The sequence below is a fragment of the Tupaia chinensis genome, unplaced genomic scaffold (assembly GCF_000334495.1).
Source record: "Tupaia chinensis unplaced genomic scaffold, TupChi_1.0 Scaffold000527_1, whole genome shotgun sequence".
NCBI classification, from domain to species: domain Eukaryota; kingdom Metazoa; phylum Chordata; class Mammalia; order Scandentia; family Tupaiidae; genus Tupaia; species Tupaia belangeri.
The window spans coordinates 1654281-1675806 of record NW_006160040.1 but is presented as its reverse complement, the minus strand read 5'-3'; the positions used below and the strand labels follow the sequence as shown (position 1 = coordinate 1675806).

The following is a 21526-nucleotide window of genomic DNA, read 5'->3' as shown; positions in this document are numbered from 1 at the left end:
TCAATTTGACCAGAGAGGGATAGAGAGAGAGAGAGAGAGCAAGTGAGCGAGCGAGCAAGCTAGCTGCCAGGTCTTGGACTTGAACCGCAGTAAGCCACGTGGGAGTCCATCACCCTTAACCACCAAGCCGCCTGCCAGCCCCAATATTTATTACTTTTTATTTGCTACTTCTAAATTTTTTTCTTGTTTATTTTATAATTTCTTATTTACATTTAATTATTGTACATCTTTGTATGGCCCACTATGGTTTCTCAAAGCGTACATGCAACGTGTGATAATCAAATCAGGATATTACCGTATTTTTCATATTCAGCAAAGACATTAATTATGTTGTATATCTTTGGCTTTCATTCTAGTTTCTTTTCTTTGAAATTTTTATCTATCTATATGTAGATAGATAAAATTGGTTTCAAAAGGGAGAAAGGGCATTGCCAATCACTGCTACTAAAATTTTTCCAAGGATTTTTATGAAATCTGCTTTTGATTATTGTTACTTCAGTGTGATAGTTTTAAGTTGTTTGTGTCAAAAATAAAATAATAAACATTTCCATGTTTCAAACTTTAGCATTCTCTATAAAGCTAGACCATGCTCTATGGGGTGCGCTCAGAGGAGTGAGAATAGGTGTGGTTCTTTGTAGAGCTTCACTAGTTCCTAGCCCAGGTTTAGAATCACTTTTTTCTTGGCTGAGACACTTGACTGGGCATTAAGAGAACAGAATTTCACTTCTGAGGTCAGCATGGCTGCTTTTATTCAGATGCTTTTTTCTTGTTACTTCCATTTTTTTTTTTTGTACAAATTAAAACTGCTTCCTAATTATTTTATGTAAGTGTACCATAAAGATAGAAAATGTTCATATGCTTAAGTACCTTTTGATTCTTCAGAAGAAAATAGTTTACTAATTACTTTATTTTTATATAGTCTAACTTTTTTAGGTGGCTTTGGAAAAATTAGCACAGATATTTTAAGGCTATTATATATAATGAAATTTAAGGTAGGATTATCAAATCTTTAAGGAGAAATCTTAGAAGAACTAACATAATTATAACCAAATACATCAGCTTCTCTTTTGGCCACTCTGTTGATAATTTCATACAAAAAAAAAAAAAACCTTAAAAAGCAATATAACTTGTTCTCTAAGTGGGTTAATAAAAAGCAACAAATTGATTCCAATCTAAAGGTAGGGAAATAGTGCTTCCCTGAGGCACACCTTATTCAGTGAAAGGATATGAGAGGACAAACTGTTGCCTGTATTTGAAGAAAATTTGCCTTAACTGTTTATGTGACAAAACTGTCTAGACAGAATTATAATAAATACAACAATTTAAATAAGACAAAACAAACTTCAAACTGGTTTGAAGTTTAATTCTGATGGGTGCTTTTATTTAATCATAGTCTCAATTAAGATACTGCCGCTTTGGGGATTAAGTGTCCGGGACTATAATAATGACAGTTTTCAAATGTTAATTATTATTTTTTTGTGTTGTTAGGAATATTAAAAGTGGGCTTCAGACCCATAAGATAACTACAGAAAGTGCTTATTTTCAAGTCACCTATTTCCCTCCATAAAGGATTAAAGTCTTCTGATTAAGTTGTATGGACTCCCACTCACTCCCCTCTCTGGTCTCCCCACTTCCCACCACCAAAAGACTGTTTACTATAAAGGTCTAAAGGCATTCATTTGAAAATGGTCTGTTCTTTTTATTTAATGAGGCATTGTAATCGTGTATATTCTTAAGCTAATTTTAATACAAGCCTTCTTTCGAAAAGCATGTGATTCAAAATTTGACATGCATGAATATATCTTAAGCCAAATATGCATGTGACAGTTTGAAGCTTATATCATGTGTCATTGTTGGTAAAGTCTGGTAGCATATCCTGTGTAAACCCCTGTGTTCTTTTTCTATGTGCCACATAATATTTATTCTAATTAACAAGACTTCAAAGGAAACTGAAGGCTGAATAACCATTATTTTTTCTGCTCTCTATAATTGATTCTATAACTAGATGGTGTTACCTTTCTTTGGGTTCACATTCAACAGTGGTTTAAAAGAAAGGAGGAAAAGAATTAGTCATTAGTAAGCACCTGTTATATGAGGTTATATATATTTCTTATGTAATTATCACAGCAGTTGTTCAAAGATACTAAATATTCCCCAGTTGTCAGGTTTAGAAGCAGACTTCCAAGGGTAAGTTGCCCTAGGTACATAGTAAGTTGTGTTGGGAGTTGAGATTCCAATCAAGCCTTTGTTAAATTGCTTTAGACATTCATTACAAACTCATATGCTATGGCCCATTGTCCACTTTCCTCTTGTTATTGTCCAACTTCTTACACGTTCTGTTCTGTTCTAGCTATCTTCTGAATAGCAAAATGGCCCTATCTCTCTGTTTTAAAAAATGATATTATCTAGTTCAGTTTGGAAGCTTGATAGCCTTCCATAACCCCTCCTTTATTTTCATTCTCTTTGGAAATTCCCTATTGTTTTAATATTTTGCATTCGACTACAATTAGTGTAATTTGCTTTGTACCTACAGTACATATTCCATTCTTAGAAAATAATGACATTATGTGACTAGTTATGATTTTTTTGTGGTTTTGTTCTGGCTGCCAAGAAGTCCAGAGTTAAATTTTGTGCTCAGGCTTTGTAATTTTCTCATGTAGCACTTTGTACATGCTTCTTTGCCACTGATCACTACGTTACAATGGTTTGTTTATGTGTTATTGGTCTTTGTATCCGCTAAGCACTGCGATACCATAATAAGTGCATAGTGAACACTCAATGATCATTTTTTATATAATTTATTCCTAACTTCTGGTCATTAGTCAGATATTCTGGATATGGGTAATTCTACCAAATCTACGTATATGTTAGTAGTTTTTGTTATTTTACCTATTCTTTTGTTACATACAGACCTAAAGCTTTTTTAAGAGAACTTTTTGCTATAGGCTGTGTATGTTCACTGGGGAGATAGACAGAAAGTGAGAAATCACCCCCTAACGGGATGATCACACCACAATCCTTTTTCCTCCATTCTCCTCTTGGGATTTTGGGTGGGCACACACACACGCCTGGTGTGTTTCAAGTCTCCAAGGCCAGAACTCAAAATGCAGTTGGCCATGTTGGAGTCCAGCAAAATAACTGCTATACCATCTGCTGGTCCACTGAAGCTTTTTTTTTTTAACATAGGAAACAGATACAGTATTCTTCATTGCAGTTTATTTTTTTTATTTTTAATCTTTACATCATTTTTTTTGTGCCTGTTACAGCTGTTAATGGAATATTAGCAACTACATGATTCTTTAAATTTTTACTTTTTTTTGGTATGGATCTAGAAGGAAAGCTTTATTGGTATTTATTATCATGAGTATTTAGATCTGGAGCTTTTACTGTTTATTATGTAAAGCTTTTCAAAAATAGTAAATTTGGTTAATTATTTTAAAATTATGTGTCAAGTGAAAAGACACTGATTTGTTGGCCCTAGTGGAGTTTTTTTTATTTTAGAAGATAACTTTTGTGCATGGTGGACATACTTGTGTTTTTTGTGTTTTATTAGAGTTGAAAATTGTAATACCTAGTCTTTCTAATGTCTTTCAGTTCCATTAATGCTACTTATTAAAATAGCAGTTTTTGTATAAAAATGAACAATCTTTTTTTACTTCTTGATATTTCTGTAATCCATCCCTTAGATTTAATTCTTAATTCTTAACATAGTAGTACTTTAGTTAATGAATTGGATTACATTCTTTTTTTTTTTTTTCCAAGAGATTTTTGCTAGAAGATGCCTGTGCTCACCAGAGAGGCAGAGATCTGATTGCATTCTTGATTAATCAATAAATAGACATTGCTAATTCCAGTTATAGTTTAGTATTGGTGATTTTTTTCACATATCTACAAACTAACAAATGAAACCTCTTATACATTGTACCTTGGCAACCCTTATATATCAGGTAAATTTACTTAAGTCAACCATTCTGTTTCAGAAAGCTTCAAAACAAGGTGAACATACATCAAGGTGCAGATAATATCATCAAAACTTGTTCTGGGACCAACCTGTGGCCCGGCAGCTGGATCTCACATAGCCGGCATCTCTGCTGGAGTTTTAAACCCATATGCCAAGCGTATGCATGGCCAGAATCCTGTCAAAGGAACAAGAAATGAAGGAGGAAGGATTGTGGTTAGATCATGTCCCACGGGAGATGCCTTCTCACTTTTCATTTCTTTGTCTCCCTCTTTCTCTATCTCTGGTGAACACAGGTGCCCTCTGGCAAATTCAAAAACAAAACAAAACAAAATTATCCCTACACCTGAAAAATGCATCATATATAAATCATCAATCAATATTGGTTTCTCCAGTTTGACCAGAGACGAGAATGTTCGTCTAAGGCTCACTGTAGCAAATGATGCTGTAGATTCAGTTTATTCATTGATCATTGGGAGATCCTGAACCTGGGTATAAATAAACACAGGTGGAGGGCCGGCAGATAGTGTGGGAGCTAAGGCACTAGATCCCTCTTGGCCAACTTCATGGTTTGAATTCCAGACCTGGTGGCTTGAGAAGCATGCATGTGTGCTCAAAATCCCCAGAGAAGAGTGGAGGAGAAGTGACTGAGGCATAGCCCTCCTCCTCTAGGGTGCTTTCTCACTTTCTTTCTCTCTTTCTCTCTCTTTCTGGTGAGTGCATGTGCCCTACAGCAAAAATGAATACATACGTACATAACAACAAAAACTAATACATATGTACATACATCTTCGTGGAGTATTCCTTATCTAAAATGGTTGGTACCAGAAATGGTTTAGAGTTCCAGTTTAGGATTTGTTTGGGTTTTGGTATATTTGCATGTATATAATGAGATTTCTTGGAGATGGGACCCAAGTCCAAACACTAAATTTATTTATGTTTATGCACACCTCATACGTATAATCAGAAAGTAAAATTTTTAAGAGAGATTTTTGCTGTAGAACATGTATGCTCACCAAAGAGACAGAGAGACAGAAAGTGAGAAATCACCCCTCCCCAGGGGGGATGTCTATACTGAAATTCCTTCTCCTCCATCCTTCTCTCCGGATTTTGGGCATGCACATACATGCACCCGGTGTGAATTTTAACCTGCCGGGTCTGCGACTTGAACTGCGGTTGACTATGTGGGAATCCAGCGATGTAACCATTATGCCATCTGTTGGTCCGCAGAAGATAATTTTATACAAGGTTTTGTATTACAGCATTTTGACTGACCAATCTCATGGGGTCAGGTTTGGAATTTTCCCCAGATGGCATTGTGTTGACTCATGAAGTTTCAGATTTTGGAGCACTTTAGATTTTGGATTTTCAGATTAGGGATACTCAATCTGCGCTAAAGTAATTGTGTCCAAGTTCTGTTTTCATAAACTGGGCTCCTTCTCATCATTAAATTTTGCCATTTTGCCTGCTATGTCAGAAGGCAATTCCCTCCCCCTATATCCACATCCCTGTCTGCTTTTTAATTAATGTCATTTATAGGTTTTACAACTGGTGCATCTTATATCTGCTGGTATCTGTTACATTTTGCTGTTACCAATTTTTAATGTTTTTCTCTTTCATAACTTTTTATCACTTTATTTCAGTGACTAGAATCTCCTTTTATTATTTGATGAGATTATTCCTCCTCTTCCTGATCATTGACTGCATGGTCAGTGAGTCAGATATGTACCTTGTTGTTTTTAACAAGCCATCATTTCTAATTCATATTATATATTGATAGAATATATAAGACTAAAACAAGAAAGCTGCACTGATGCTAATGGCATAACTAACAAGGTTGACTATAAGAATAGAATGTTATAATAAGTTTTGTGTTTTTTAAAACACATACTTTATTGGATAAAGCTCTATTGTCAGTCAAGTTCAGTAAGACAGTAACAACATTTACTGGGCATTTACAATATGACAGTGCTTTACATGAATTAGCATGTAATATTTACAAGAAATCTTTAAGGTACATGCTGTCAATATCCTGGGATCTAATCTGAACCAAATTTAATCAAGTTCCAGGTCTAGGACTAGAACCTGTGTCTCTAACTGGCTTTGAATTCCATGCTCTTATCACTGCCATGCTATACATTGTTTGAACTAACGTTTGTGACTGTGAGATATCAAAGGTAGAAGGTTCTAGGGTGATTCCTCACTGTAACTGCTCTCCCGCTTCCCCCCAATTGTTAGAGAGTGCATGTGCTCACCAGAAAAATGGGAAAAGGAAGCACCTCTCATTCAGTTGTGGGTGTGGTCACACCATTAACTTTTTAATTTAATTTCTCCATTCCATCGGGATTTGGGGCATGCATACTTATACACACACACACACACACACACACACACACACACACACACAAACACACTCACTCACTCTCCTGGTGTGTTTTTCAAGGCTGTGGGGCCAGAATTCGAACCATGGTTTGCTAGATTGGATCCGACTCCCTATGCACCCGGCATAACTGCTGTGCTATGGGGCCAGCCCCATTTTCAGACCTTTTTAAGGATCTAAGTTATTTATTCAGTAATTCTAATTCTGGTACATTCCTTTTTTATAAGATTTAGAAATAGTAATAATTACTGTTTCTCTGTAAAAGTAGAATCACCTCAGGAGCTATAGGTTTTCAGTCCTTGCCTTTCTTCAGTCTTATAAGGGAGGCAGAAGGAGAGAGACAGGTACCCTTAATAGGGTCTTACTGAGTAGGGTCTTACTGCACTGTGACCCTTTTTTTCCAGCCAGCCAGGGCGATGCACTTGCCTGGCATGTTGCATGTTCAAGTGGACCCAGGATCTATGGCTGGGCCCCCACTCATTCTTTCTTGAGAATCACTGCCCAACCGAGCAAATGTATTTGATGGAAATTTTTGTACAATTATAATACAATATCACAACCAGGAAATTGACACTGAATCAATCCACAAACATTACTCAAATTTTGTGTTAGTTGTGCATGGAACGTGTATTTAGTTACATGCCGTCTTTGTCACGTATGTAGATTGGTATGGTCATCACGATAGCCAGGATACAGAGAAGTTCCAACACAAGGAACCCTCACGTTACACTCATACAGCCACATACAGCCATCTTCCCTTCCTCTCTAACCTGTTCTTCCTTTATAAAATGTTGTCGTTTCACTAATGTTATATAATAGAGTCATAAAGTCTAGGACCTTCTGAGATGGACTTTTCCCGCACAACATAAATTCCTTGAGTTCCATCCAAATTGGTGCACACACGAATAGTTTGGTCCTTTTTATTCCTGAGTAATACTCCATGGTATGGATGTGTCACAGTTAGCTTAACCACTCCCTGTTTAAATGGGTGACATGGGGAAGGTTTTCAGTTTGGGGCCATTATGAATATAGCAGCTAGAACCATTTGTGTACAGTTTTTTTTTTTTTTTTCTGAGAACATAAGGTTTCATTTCCCTGGGAATGTTCAAGAGGACAGTTGCTGGGTCATATGGTAAACACATGTTTAGTTGTATAAGAAACTGTCCGCTCTTTTCCTGAGGGACTGTACTGCTTTACATTTGTACCAGCAATATGCCAGTGACCTAGTTTCTCCATCTGCTCCCAGCATTTGTGCCACCACTGATTTTTACTTTCAACATTCTGGTAGGTGTGCAGTGCTACCGCATTGTGGTTTTAATTTGCATTTACTTAATGGCTAATCATGTGTTGAACATCTTTTCATGTGCTCATTTGCCACCGTGTGTCCTCTTTGGTAAAATGTCTGTTCATGTCTTTTTCCCATTTTCTAAATAGATTTTTTGCCCTTTGACTGTTGAATTTTCATCCTCTTCACGGGTTATTTTGCAGAGCAAAAGTTTTTTTTTTTTTTGAATGTAGTCCTAAAATGACTTTGCCTTTTTCCATCTTGTCATGTGAATAAACATTAGAATATAAGTTTCTTAATTTTATTATTCTGGACTTTTTGTCAGTTAGACAAATGAACTTAGAGAAAATAGGTTAAAACTAAAATGAAATAAAACCTGGAGTTTACTAACTTGAATAGTATTATATTAAAATACTCATTTAGCATTATAAAACGGTAGTCCTGATGATGGTGTGTTTTTTAAATTACAAATTACTGTGGGCCAGGATTGGGCTGTATATTTGATTATCCCAGTGTAAATACTATCTCCCTTTATACTTGTGCATGTTTGTGGGTGTCTGTATGTTATAATTACTCCTGTTTTGCAGTGGAAGAGACTGGGGTTCAGGGAAGTTGGGCAGTTGTACTCATGGTTCCATAAAAATGACAGAGCAAGACTTGAAGCCAGTTCTTTCTGACTTCAGAAGCTACTACCTTGATTATTTGTTGTAACAAAATGTAACATTTCGTTGTACCTAACGTAACTCTCATTAAGACTTAAACTTGGTCTTAGTTTGTGTTATGGTTGTTCCTGTCGCATGTAAAGTCCATGTATTACCTGACTTTCAACTTTCTTTAGTAAGCCACTGTCTTGATTTATCATTAATGTTATTGTTGCTTAACCCATTTGGCTATATTTGAAGTAGAGTTTTTCAGTGTATTTTGGTTCTTGGATATAAATTTGAAATGCTGTTATAGCACTTACACTATAGCTGTAACACACATCATTTATAAGAGGTTTTTTTTTTTTACTTTTGAACTGTTTAAGGAACTGTGTAAGACTCACAAATATTTTCGTTCAGCTTAAAGTTTTTGCAAATTTGACTATTCTGCTTTTATTCAATATATTTCTGAGGTAAATCAACAAGTAATTTTTCCACATAGGAAAAAATACTGTTGCATTGGTGAAGGTGCCTGAGTATGAGATGCATTGGGAGCAGCCCTCCAGTAGCACCTTGATTTTGTATTCCAGGTGATAGATGTAAGAAATGACTAACATATGTATTTGTAAAACTAATAAGATACTTTCAAAGATGACTGTTCCAAGGTAATGCTGTTTTCTCAGGAGAGAGTAATACCGTTTCTTATCAATTACTGAAATCTTCTACATGTTTTCAAGTATCCAGTTAGAGCAAGTATAAGCCAGCTCTCCATTCTTACTGTACTGGCTTTCTTGTCAGTCAGCCCGAGTCACATTGCCATGGACATTGTTAGTATTATCTAGTTTCATATATATTAAATCAAGGTTTATAGAATTCATATTTATGGAACTTGACGTTTCAAAAATACTTTTTCTATATTCAAGGGAAAAGTATCTTTTAAATACCTTTTTTTTTTTTTAAAAGCCAGTCTCACAGTGTCACAGTCCTCTTGCCTCACTCAGCCTCCTGAGTCACTGGGATTAAAGGCACACATCATGGCACCTGGCCTTTATGGGGCTAAGCCTGGGCCTCCCGTGTGGTCCCAGGCTGTGGGGCACAGCATCTCAGCAGTATGCACCCCTGTGGCTGGGCCTTTAAATACTTCATGGTGTAATTTAGCCTTTGTTGAACTCAGCTTAAGGTTAATAAGATCTGTTGAGAAGTTGATTGAGTCCACCTTCCATTCCCATTGCCCTTCAGAACCTCTGTAGAGTTACTTGAATGTGTGTCTGAGGAGGGCTTTTGTTAAAAGGGTAATTGTCTTAATCTATTTCAGTTTATATAACAAAATGCTTTAGATTGGATTAGTTAAAAAAACCAGCAGAAATGTATCTCTCACAATTCTGGGGGCTGAGAGTCTAAGATCAAGGCGCTAATAGATTTGGTGTCTGGTACAGGCTTTCCGTCTGCTTCAAAAATGGCACCCTGTTGTTGCACCCTAACGTGGCGGAAGAGACGAACACTGCAAACAGAGTGAGAGGGAAGGAGCTCAGAAGCTTTCACCAGCCTCCTTTACAAGGGTGCTGCTTCAGGCCCCGAGTGCTCCCAAAATACCCAGATCCTAATACCACCATGATGGGAATTCAGTCTTTGCATGAATTTCAGAGGGAAGCAATCATTCAGACCATAGCAGTAATTAACTCTCCAAATTCAGTGCTTCCTATAAGCCTTCTTGACTTGGTCAGGTATTTAATTGTTATTTGTTAGCATACTAAAAAAATACATATATTTTTAAGTTTTTTTTTCTTGCCATAGGATGTGTGTGCTCACCAGAGAGAGACAGAGAAGGGGAAAGTGAGAAATCACTCCCTGTGAGGATAGACATACCTCAGTCTATTCTCCTCTTGGGAATTTGGGCACATATACACACACGCCTGGCGTGATTTTCAAGCTGCCAGGTCTGGTTCTCACGCTGCAGTCAAACATGTGAGAATTCAGCTCCTTAACCTCTACGTCACCTGCTGCCCCCGCTTACTAAAATTCTAAGAACAAGAACATTCCTCCTTTTTATTTATTTATTTATTTATTTTAAGAGAGAGATTTTTGCTATAGGTCGTGTGTGCTTGCTGGAGAGACAAAGACAGAATGCAAGAAATCACCCCTCAGGGGATGGCCACACCACAATCCCCTCTCCTCCACTCTCCTCTCAGGATCTTCAGCGCGCATGCACATTCTCCTGGTGTGAGTTTCAAGCCGCCAGATCCAGGACTTGAATCACAGTTGACTACATGGGAATCCAGTGATGCAACCGTTACACCATCTACTGGTCCCAGAACAGTACGCTTTTAAAACCACCATATAATAAATATTAAATGAAATGTTAATTAGATTTTTGATCAGGGTATTTTGGATCTCTGTCTTTTAAAATAAGGTTTTCTTTAAATGAGAAACAGCACTTTATTTTGCTAAGGGTTTTCTTAATTACTATTCTACAGAATTAAGTTACAATGAGTTAACAGTACTTGGGCTCACCCCCACTAAGCAGATAACCTCATTACGAGGTCAGCATGATGGTCCAGCCTTAAAGCAGTGCTCTGCGATACTGAGGCCAGGTAGGAAGGTCCTGTACATGCCGGGCATGTGTGTGCCATGATCCTGGAGTGGATCAGGGCATGCGGATCCTGTGTGGGGTGGTTTTTATGCCTCTGTCTCTCACACATGCACTCTCTCATGGAAAAAAACTTTTTTTTTTAATATTTGGAGCTTATTACAGGTAATACCTTCATAATAATTGCTAATATTTGGGAGAGAGTAAAAAGGGAGGTATGAAAGATAAGAGGATATTTTTCTCATAGTGGGGTTAAAGGAGAATTTCTCTTTTTTAAGTATATAACTTAATGGCCTGGAAACTAGAAAGCTCTAAGAGGACAGTGGCCACATGAAATAATTTCTGCAGTCCCCTATTCATTTCTTTTTTCTTAGAATTCTCCTGATCCTTTTTATCTTTACATAGCTAGTCACTCAGTTGTACATTATATTATTCTTGGTTTTGACATGTGTGAAAAGGTATGAGCATTTTCCATTGAAAACTACTAAATCTTTTGTTTAAAAAAAATGTTTTCTTGAATTTAATTAGTGAGTTGAATTGAATTATAGTCAATGTATATTATCTAGATTTTAGTAAATTTTTCTACAGTTTATTTTCATGCTTGCCTATATTATTGAATTGCCATTTTAACATGTATTTTGTATTTACTGAATATATAGTATCAAATTAAGAAAGATAGTTTATGTGCTTACATGTTTGTGTTTTCCTTATGCTTAGTTTATGTCAGCATTTAAAACCAGATTGTTTTGTTTTGCTTTGCTGTAGAGCCATGTGTCAGAGAGACACAGAGAGACAGAGAGAGGAGTGAGAAAGCACCCTTCTGGTGGGGGGAGATATGACCACACCAAAATCCTTCTCTTTTCTCCTCTTGGGATTTGGGGCACACACCCACACACACATACACACAACACACACACCTGGCATGGCATGTTCTTCAAGCCAATGGGACCAGGAATCTAACCATGTAGTTAGTTAGCCATGTGGGATCCAGTTACCTCCACCACTGCACCACCTCGTGGGCCAAAAACCAAAAAAATTTTAAATCAGATCTGTAACTGTTATGTTGAAGAGGTGAGGTTAATGTAGCTCTGATAAAACTAACAGAAAACTAAAACAAGGAATCTTGTCTTTAATGACTAGGTATTTGAAACTATGAGCATAATTATCATTACTCTATTCTTGTAATTTTTATAATTTTTCATTCCAAGAAGCTTAAAATTAAAACTTCCCATCTTGAAATAACAGTTCAGTGAGAAAGAGGGGGGAGAAGGATTATATTCTCTTTGATATTTATTTATTTACTTTGTACTTGGCATATTTCTTTTTTATTCCCACAGCAAACTGAAGAGGTATAGAATGTCTCAAATTAACAGATACACTGGGTGTAAGATGACAGAGATCAGAAATCATAGTGTTTTTCATAGACCCTGGCTGATGATGGTTTCTCTGTGTTCTGTGCCCTGATGAGGCTTCTCTAATTGCTGAGGTAGCTTAGGAAAATGAAACAGTTTTAAAAGTAGGTAAAATAATTGAATGATTAGCAATACATTATGGCATAGTGCTGCTGTTAATAGTAAGTTTTGTCAAAGGAAATAGCTACATTGGTAATTTTGGAATTTTTCAAACCTGTAGAAAAGTTAAAACAATGAAAGTACTAAGATCCTGTACCCACTAACTAGATTCACAAATAAACATTTTTCCATTGCACTCTCTTCACACACACACACACACACACACACACACACAGTTTTTTCTAAACCATGTGAAGGTAAGTTTCAAATACCATGCCCTTGATCTCTACCTTAAATAATTGAAAATGAATTTGTTAAAAATAGGATGGATTGTCCTTATAACTGTTATCATACCTAAGAAGTTTGACATTTATTCAGTAATACTATTAAATAATCATTTTACATTCCCCTAGTTTTCCTAAATCATCTTACTGGTTTTTTTTTTTTTTTCTATGTCCATCTCTTTTACTTGTACATTTTTTATTAATGCTTTTAACTTTTCTGGAGTCCTAGTCATTTTCTTTAGACTGTCTCACATTCTAAATTTGTTCAGTTGTTTCTGAGGATTCAATTTTACTGAATTTATTGTGTTAAACATTTTTTACATGATAATCACATCTCTGATGTTGTTTACTTCTCTTTATATCATATGATCCAGAAAATTGTACTTGGCAACAACACAGACTTAATTGCCCGAATTGTTTTGTTATTTTTCAAACAGACGACAACTGAACGACCTTTCATTCAGAAGCTGTTCCGTCCTGTGGCTGCAGATGGACAGTTGCACACGCTAGGAGATCTCCTCAGAGAAGTTTGTCCTTCTGCAATTGCTCCTGAAGGTACACGACAACTTAAACGGTTCTTTCATCTCCTGTTCTAAACTTGCTACTGAGATAAGAAAGAATTCTGCTTTTATAAATAACACTTTCTGGTCATTTTAGGAAGCTATTTCTAGATATTTTGTTATCTTGCAGGGAATAATCTTTTGGAATGAATAAACACTTAATATTTTATAAATTATGGACACTGACAAAATAAGGAATTTGGCAACATAAAATGCACTTTTTTTTTAAATTACCTTCTTACCACATTTCAGGTGTTCTGGGTCTTTAATTTGTGAATTCAGTCCTGGTAAATATTATTTTTAATCTTATATTTTGTTTCTTAATCATAAAGAAGTCAGAGATGATAAAACAACTTTTTTTGATCTTTGGTTGATATTCAAAAGTGCAAAATACTGAAGAGTGAATAGCTATTTTATTTGAATTTTCTAGTTGGTTAGTTGTTTTTTAGTACACATTGTTCTCTTAGGCTTTGACACTATGTAAGTCCAGTCACCAACTTGTCTTGTTGAATGGTCCTCATTTTGCAAATTAGTTAAAGTTCTTTTTTCCTGCAGACAAAAGAAAAAATATAAAAAGAGCTAGGTTGTATTTTTTCTCTATTATAACATAAGGAGCACTAAGACAATGGAGAAAACAAAAAAAGAAAAGTAGTGTTCATAAACCGTAACTCACAGCACTGTTGATGCTCATATGCATTTATACACTTGAGTAGTTGAGGTGTGTGTGCACAAGTGTGTATATAAACATCTGCTTTTTTCACATACATATATGTGGTCGAGGGGTGTGTGTATGTGCACATGCTTGAGGCACATGCATATATAAACATCCCACTACTTTTTTTCACACTCTTCCTTGCCCTGTTACTGGGATCCCTGACCTACTGTTGTGATTACTATAGGGGACATTTCAGCAGCATATTACTGAGTTTATTAATGCATTGCATGGACCCGTATTTAAACTTACTACTTTAATTTTTTTTTTTTAATAGAGATTTTTGCTATAGGGTATGTGTACTCACCAGAGAGACAGCAAACAAGAAGTCACCCCCCTCCCCCGCACAGGGAGAGGTGGGTATGGCCGTGCCACAGTCCCTTCTACTCCATTCTCCTCTCAGGATCTTGGGCACACATGCACACATGCCCAGCCCGAGTTATAAGTCGCCAGGTCCAGGACTCAAACCATGGTCAACTATGTGGGAGTCCAGCATTGTAATCATTTCACCATCTGCTGGTCCCAACTACTTTAAATTCTTAGTGGAAATAATTAAAGCGCTAATCAGTATAAAGGAATACTTTGATAATACTGATTCTGTTATTGACATGTTCTAAACTGGGAGATTATTTACATGACCTGTAGCTATACTACCTAGTTTAAGAAGCATATACGATTAAAAAAAAAAAAGAAGCATATACGATAGACTCTAAGGAAATGGTTTGCTTAAGAAGTAGAATTAGAAACAGAATGGATGTGTCATCTGGTTTGTGAAAATAAGTTTTGTTTAGTCACATATGCTTGCTTATCCCAGCATTGCTCTGTGTATTTGGTACTTCTGAAATGAACAAAGGCTTAGTCGGAAGGAGAAGGCTATCTACCAAGTCTACTGTATCTTTAGTCTTCACTAAACTTTGCTAGATATATAGTCAAGGTTTCTGATGGTGTCTTACACACATCCTTTTAGCTCTAATGCTAGGCAGAATATTTGCTGAACATTTCAACTACTGAATTCTTTTTTTTCTTTGTATCACTAGTTCCCTGAAACATTTTATTTATGGTCATTAAAACACGAAGTAATACGGCTCCTTCTGTGACCCAGTGGTTAAGGGAGCTGCATCCTACATGGCCGACTTCAGTCTGAGTCCCAACCCCAGTGGCTTGATAAATTGAGGGCATACATTTCCGAAATCCTAATGCAATAGAGAAATGAAGAAGAGGTTGCACCATGGCTATGAGCCGTGGCGGGGGGGGGAGGGGGGTGCTTTCTTCTTCTCCCTTTCTCTCTTTGTGTGTCTCTGGCTCTGTCTGGTGAGCAGGTGCATCTTCTAAAAAGAGAAAAGAATAATCATGGAGTAATTGAGATTAATTACTGTCTAAGACTACTAAGCCATCTTTATGCTGTACAATTTTAATTTTCAATAGGAGTTTTTAGTAAATTTAGAGAGTTGTGTAACCATCATCACAATTTTAGATTTTAGAATATTTCTGTCTCCTCAGAAAGCCCTCTTGGTCTTGTGTACAACTAGTGCCTGCTCTCACTGGCAACCATGAATAAGCACTGGACTGCCTTCTATCCCTGTAATTTCCTTTTTTGAAGTTTTCGCATAAATGAAATCAAACAGTATATAGTCTTTTGCAACTGTTTTTTTTTTTTTAATTTAGTATAATGTTTTGAGTTTTGGCCATATTACAGCAAATATTACAGTAGTTTTTCCTGTTTATTGGTGAATAGTATTCCACTGGGTGGATCTGTCACGTTTTGTTTATTCATTTACCAATTGGTGCATTGGATCCTTTCTGGCTCTTCACTTTTAAGAGCAGTGCTGCTGTGAACAGTCACATATGGGTCTTTGTATGGGCATGTGCTTTCCGATCCCTTGGGTGGATTCTGGGAAATGGAAATAACAGGGTCATATGGTTAGTTTAGTTTTTAAGAAACTAAGCTTGGTTGAGTTTTTGAAGAAACTGTGTTTTGCAGCATGGCTGTACCATTACAGTTCTATCAGCATTGGATGAGGGTACCAGTCTCTTCACATCCTCACCAGTGTGCCTAATTCATCATCATTATTATTATTATAGCCATCCTAATGATTTTGCAGTGTTATCTCATAGTGAGTTTAATTTGCATTTCTCTGATGACTGATGGTTGTGGGGGTGTTTTTATATGTTTATTATGATTTGTGGATACCTTTGAATAACCTATTCAGATCTTTTTCTCATTTCTTTGTAGATTATTTTGTCTTACTGTTGAGTTTTGAGAGAATTTATATATTTACATCTTTTGGATACAAGTTCTTTATCAGATATATGATTTGCAAATACTGTCTCCTATTGTGTGGCTTGTCTCTTTTTTTTGTAAGAATAAAAATGGAGATTATTTACATGACCTGTAGCTATACTACCTAGTTTAAGAAGCATATACGATTAAAAAAAAAAAAGAAGCATATACGATAGACTCTAAGGAAATGGTTTGCTTAAGAAGTAGAATTAGAAACAGAATGGATGTGTCATCTGGTTTGTGAAAATAAGTTTTGTTTAGTCACATATGCTTGCTTATCCCAGCATTGCTCTGTGTATTTGGTACTTCTGAAATGAACAAAGGCTTAGTCGGAAGGAGAAGGCTATCTACCAAGTCTACTGTATCTTTAGTCTTCACTAAACTTTGCTAGATATATAGTCAAGGTTTCTGATGGTGTCTTACACACATCCTTTTAGCTCTAATGCTAGGCAGAATATTTGCTGAACATTTCAACTACTGAATTCTTTTTTTTCTTTGTATCACTAGTTCCCTGAAACATTTTATTTATGGTCATTAAAACACGAAGTAATACGGCTCCTTCTGTGACCCAGTGGTTAAGGGAGCTGCATCCTACATGGCCGACTTCAGTCTGAGTCCCAACCCCAGTGGCTTGATAAATTGAGGGCATACATTTCCGAAATCCTAATGCAATAGAGAAATGAAGAAGAGGTTGCACCATGGCTATGAGCCGTGGCGGGGGGGGGAGGGGGGTGCTTTCTTCTTCTCCCTTTCTCTCTTTGTGTGTCTCTGGCTCTGTCTGGTGAGCAGGTGCATCTTCTAAAAAGAGAAAAGAATAATCATGGAGTAATTGAGATTAATTACTGTCTAAGACTACTAAGCCATCTTTATGCTGTACAATTTTAATTTTCAATAGGAGTTTTTAGTAAATTTAGAGAGTTGTGTAACCATCATCACAATTTTAGATTTTAGAATATTTCTGTCTCCTCAGAAAGCCCTCTTGGTCTTGTGTACAACTAGTGCCTGCTCTCACTGGCAACCATGAATAAGCACTGGACTGCCTTCTATCCCTGTAATTTCCTTTTTTGAAGTTTTCGCATAAATGAAATCAAACAGTATATAGTCTTTTGCAACTGTTTTTTTTTTTTTAATTTAGTATAATGTTTTGAGTTTTGGCCATATTACAGCAAATATTACAGTAGTTTTTCCTGTTTATTGGTGAATAGTATTCCACTGGGTGGATCTGTCACGTTTTGTTTATTCATTTACCAATTGGTGCATTGGATCCTTTCTGGCTCTTCACTTTTAAGAGCAGTGCTGCTGTGAACAGTCACATATGGGTCTTTGTATGGGCATGTGCTTTCCGATCCCTTGGGTGGATTCTGGGAAATGGAAATAACAGGGTCATATGGTTAGTTTAGTTTTTAAGAAACTAAGCTTGGTTGAGTTTTTGAAGAAACTGTGTTTTGCAGCATGGCTGTACCATTACAGTTCTATCAGCATTGGATGAGGGTACCAGTCTCTTCACATCCTCACCAGTGTGCCTAATTCATCATCATTATTATTATTATAGCCATCCTAATGATTTTGCAGTGTTATCTCATAGTGAGTTTAATTTGCATTTCTCTGATGACTGATGGTTGTGGGGGTGTTTTTATATGTTTATTATGATTTGTGGATACCTTTGAATAACCTATTCAGATCTTTTTCTCATTTCTTTGTAGATTATTTTGTCTTACTGTTGAGTTTTGAGAGAATTTATATATTTACATCTTTTGGATACAAGTTCTTTATCAGATATATGATTTGCAAATACTGTCTCCTATTGTGTGGCTTGTCTCTTTTTTTTGTAAGAATAAAAATATTTGGGCCAGCCCTTGGCATGGTGATTAAGGCAGCTGGATCTCACACCTGGCGGCTTGAAAAACACACCAGGCACGTGTAAGCGCCCAATTCTGAGGAGAGACTGAAAGAGAAGGGATTGTGGCATGGCTATCTCCCCAGGGGGTTATTTCTCTCTCTCTCTCTCCAGTGAGGGTATATGCCCTATAGCAAAAACTAAAATAAAAAGTAAAAATTTCAATCATGGTACATTCTTATTTGTCAGGTTTTTTAATGGATTGTGCTCAATCAAATATTTGAAAAACTTTTTTTCCGTGCCAAACCCATAGCACAGTGGCGAGCTCTGTGTGTAGGAAGCTAGAATCCACGTGACTGACTCTGGTTTGAATCCTAGCCTCAGCAGCTTAAAAAGCACACTATTCTCATGTGTACCTGGGCCCAAGATTCTGAAAAGTTAGTGAAGTGTAGAGGAGAAGGGATTGAGGTTGAACATGACCAAAGGGGGTGCTTTCTCTTTCTCTCCCCTGCCCTGAAGCACATATGCCCCTCTGGTAGTAGAAATAATTTATTTTTGTAATAGAAATACATTTACAAATTCCAAAGTCAAAACATTTATGAAGGCGGAGCCAGCAGGTGGCATGGTAGTTGAGACGCTAGGCTCCGACATGCCCAGCCACCATTTGAGTCCCGGACCTGGTGGCTCGCTTCTTCACTTTATCTCTCTCTCTCTCTCTGGTAAGTATGTGTGCCTTATAGCAAAATTAAAAAGAAAACAGTGATGATGATAAATAATTCTTTTAAAAAAAACATATATGAAGAAATTCAGTGAAAAGTTTCTTTTCTAAATTTTGCTTAAATTTCATTCTTAATTGATACAAATATTTTTTAGGTTTGCTTATTCATTTCTTCCCTGAGATAAGATAGAATTCTCAACAGGCTTTCAACTCCACACTCCACCCTCAGCCTCACCCAACCTGGCTCATGAGCCTGCATCCCTCAACATGGCTGGGAGGTTCCAGACTGTGGCCCCATGACCTCTCCTGTGTAGGCCCAAACATAACACGCCAATTATAGTGGGTTTATAAATTTCAACTAAGTCATTAAAATTTAAGCTAAAGTTTTTTTTTTTTTTGTGTGTGTGTGTGTGTGTGTATGTATGTGTAGAGGAGAGAGAAAGTGAGAAATCATCCCCTTATCCTGGGATATGGGCACACTTCCATCCTTTCTTCTCCATTTTTTTCTTGGCCATGCATGCACATGTGCCCAGTGTATTTTCAAACCACTGGGTCCAGGACTAGAACTGTGCAGTCAGCCATGAGGGAGCTAGCTACCATAACCTCCATGCCACATCCTGGCCCTAAAGTCTTATATTCAAATGACTTTCTTACTTGCTTTTCCTAGAGGTGTGTGTGTGCGTGTGTGTGTGTGTGTGTGTGTGTGTTTCTCCCAAAGGTTTTTGCCGTCGAGTGCACCTGCTTGCAAGGGAGACAGACAGAGACAGTGAGAGAGAAAATGAAAAATCATCACCCTAGAATGGATAGCCACATTGCAATCCCTTGTCCTACTGGGATTTTGGAGATGCACCCACACATGCCTGACACCAGGTCTGGGACTTGAACGATGTTTGGCCATGTGAGAGTCCAGCACCTTAACTATTACATCACCTTCTGGCCCCTCCTAGATGTGTTTTTTGATCATCTAATCTACCTTGAAAAATACAATTTAGTGGTAAGGAATACAGATCCCACATAGCAAACTATAGTTCGAATCCCAGCTCTGGCAACTTGAACAACACACCTGGCACATGTATGTGGGTGCCCAAAATGCTGACAAGATGGAGAAATGGGAGAAAAAAGTTGTGACAAAATCACTGGGTGCTTTTCCTCCCTATTCCCCTCCTTCCCTCGAATTTGTTTCTTTCTTGCAGGCTTGAGTCCTGGAAGTGAAAAAAAAAAAAAAATCTTATAAGATCCTTCTTGACTATCAAGTAGGAATATCACAGTGAAACTGAACACTTTGGAAGAAAAATGTGCCATATGATCTGTCCCCTGACCAGCAGCCCAGTTGTCAACACATATACAAAATGATTCTTATTTATTAATGCAAGAATAAGAAGATCTCTCTTGATATGCTTGTGTTTTATTTGTAAAAAACAAATTTAATTATTACTCTGTTTAATCCAGGAAAGACACCCTACTTGATATTCTGCTTTATCTGTTTTTCTAAGAACATATTCATTATTTTATTTTTATTTTACGATTGCCTATTTCTAGAGGGTGTATTTGATTTCTCAGAGAATCATATAACCACAGAACCCTTGAGTAAATTTAGTTTAGCTCTTGATTTTTTAGAAGCCAAAGGCCTCTTAGCTGCATAATTGGAGAACCACATTTAGAACTCAGGTCCCTACCTCCTTGTCTGTTGTTTTTTCTGCTTTACTATGCTGCCATTTGTTTTTGTTTCTCTTTTTTTAATCTTATAATTTAGTTAAAGTAACATTCTGAAATGCTTTCTTTTTCCTAACTTCTTATTCTGTGATCTGTGTTTAGTGCCTAATCACCTACGTGCCCTTTTCTCGTGAGAGTATTTCCTGAAATGGCCTTAGGAACACGAGCTTGTGCTGTTTTCATTTTGTTATTTTAGTGTTCCCATATATAATTCTGGCCACTCTTCTTGTTGAACTCATTAAAATGGTGACTGTGAATGTTAGGCATGTAAATAAAAAGCAGTCAAGTGCTTTGAACCTATGCCTGCTATCAGAACCCACTTTCCTGCTCATACTTGCCATTCCTGCAGCACGTCACAACAGTACATACCAGATTATCATGGCCCTGCACAAGAAGGGGACACAAATTAGTGAGGCTATTGATTCTTTCCAAGACTCTTTATTCTGTCCTAAAACTTTGGGCCTGCCCTCCCTACACATCCTTCCCTGGGAATACATAGTGTATTTTTCCTGAAGAATGGGGTGGTAAAGTGACTGCTCACAACCAACTTGCCTCTGAGACAATTCCAGCTGCTGTAGGTGAGTCCCTTGAAATGGCAGACCTCTCCCCACCCACACTCGAATGCTTCTATTGATTGGAAGACACACACACATTATTAAAAGGACACAAATAGTACCTGTCCTGTGAGATACTACCTTGATGCTATCTTTCATACCAAGAGGAACCCCATCTTTAACACTAGTAGCTTTTCTTCAGAAAACTTTTATTTTTACCTCTTCCTTTTGTCACCTTGGATTGGAAAATAGCGTCACCTAAAAATCTGTGGAAAATATCCAAAGCATCAAGTCACTGTTTCAGTAAAGAACTGTTTACTGTCTCGTTCAGTACACCTGCAGTATTGCCAAGGTGAAGCATTTTGACACACCTACATGCAACTTAAGTTGAAAGCGAAAGACTTTAAGGTTGGGTGTATATGGATAAGAACTGGCTGTCATCACATGATAAAAAGAGAAAGTACTTTATGAAAGTTACGAGGTATCATTGTCTACTATTCCCTGT

General features: G+C 37.0%; 1 protein-coding gene across 6 annotated transcripts in view; it reads left to right on the top strand.

The window, feature by feature from the left end:
* Positions 1-21526, top strand: part of ATG5 (autophagy related 5) — a 195388-nt gene that overhangs the window by 127270 nt on the left and 46592 nt on the right. For all 6 annotated transcript variants that reach the window (XM_027775111.1, XM_027775109.1, XM_006156950.3 and 3 more), the window contains one exon: positions 13084-13201. In XM_027775111.1, the coding sequence (XP_027630912.1) occupies positions 13084-13201 (118 nt within the window). The remainder of the gene's footprint in view (positions 1-13083; positions 13202-21526) is intronic.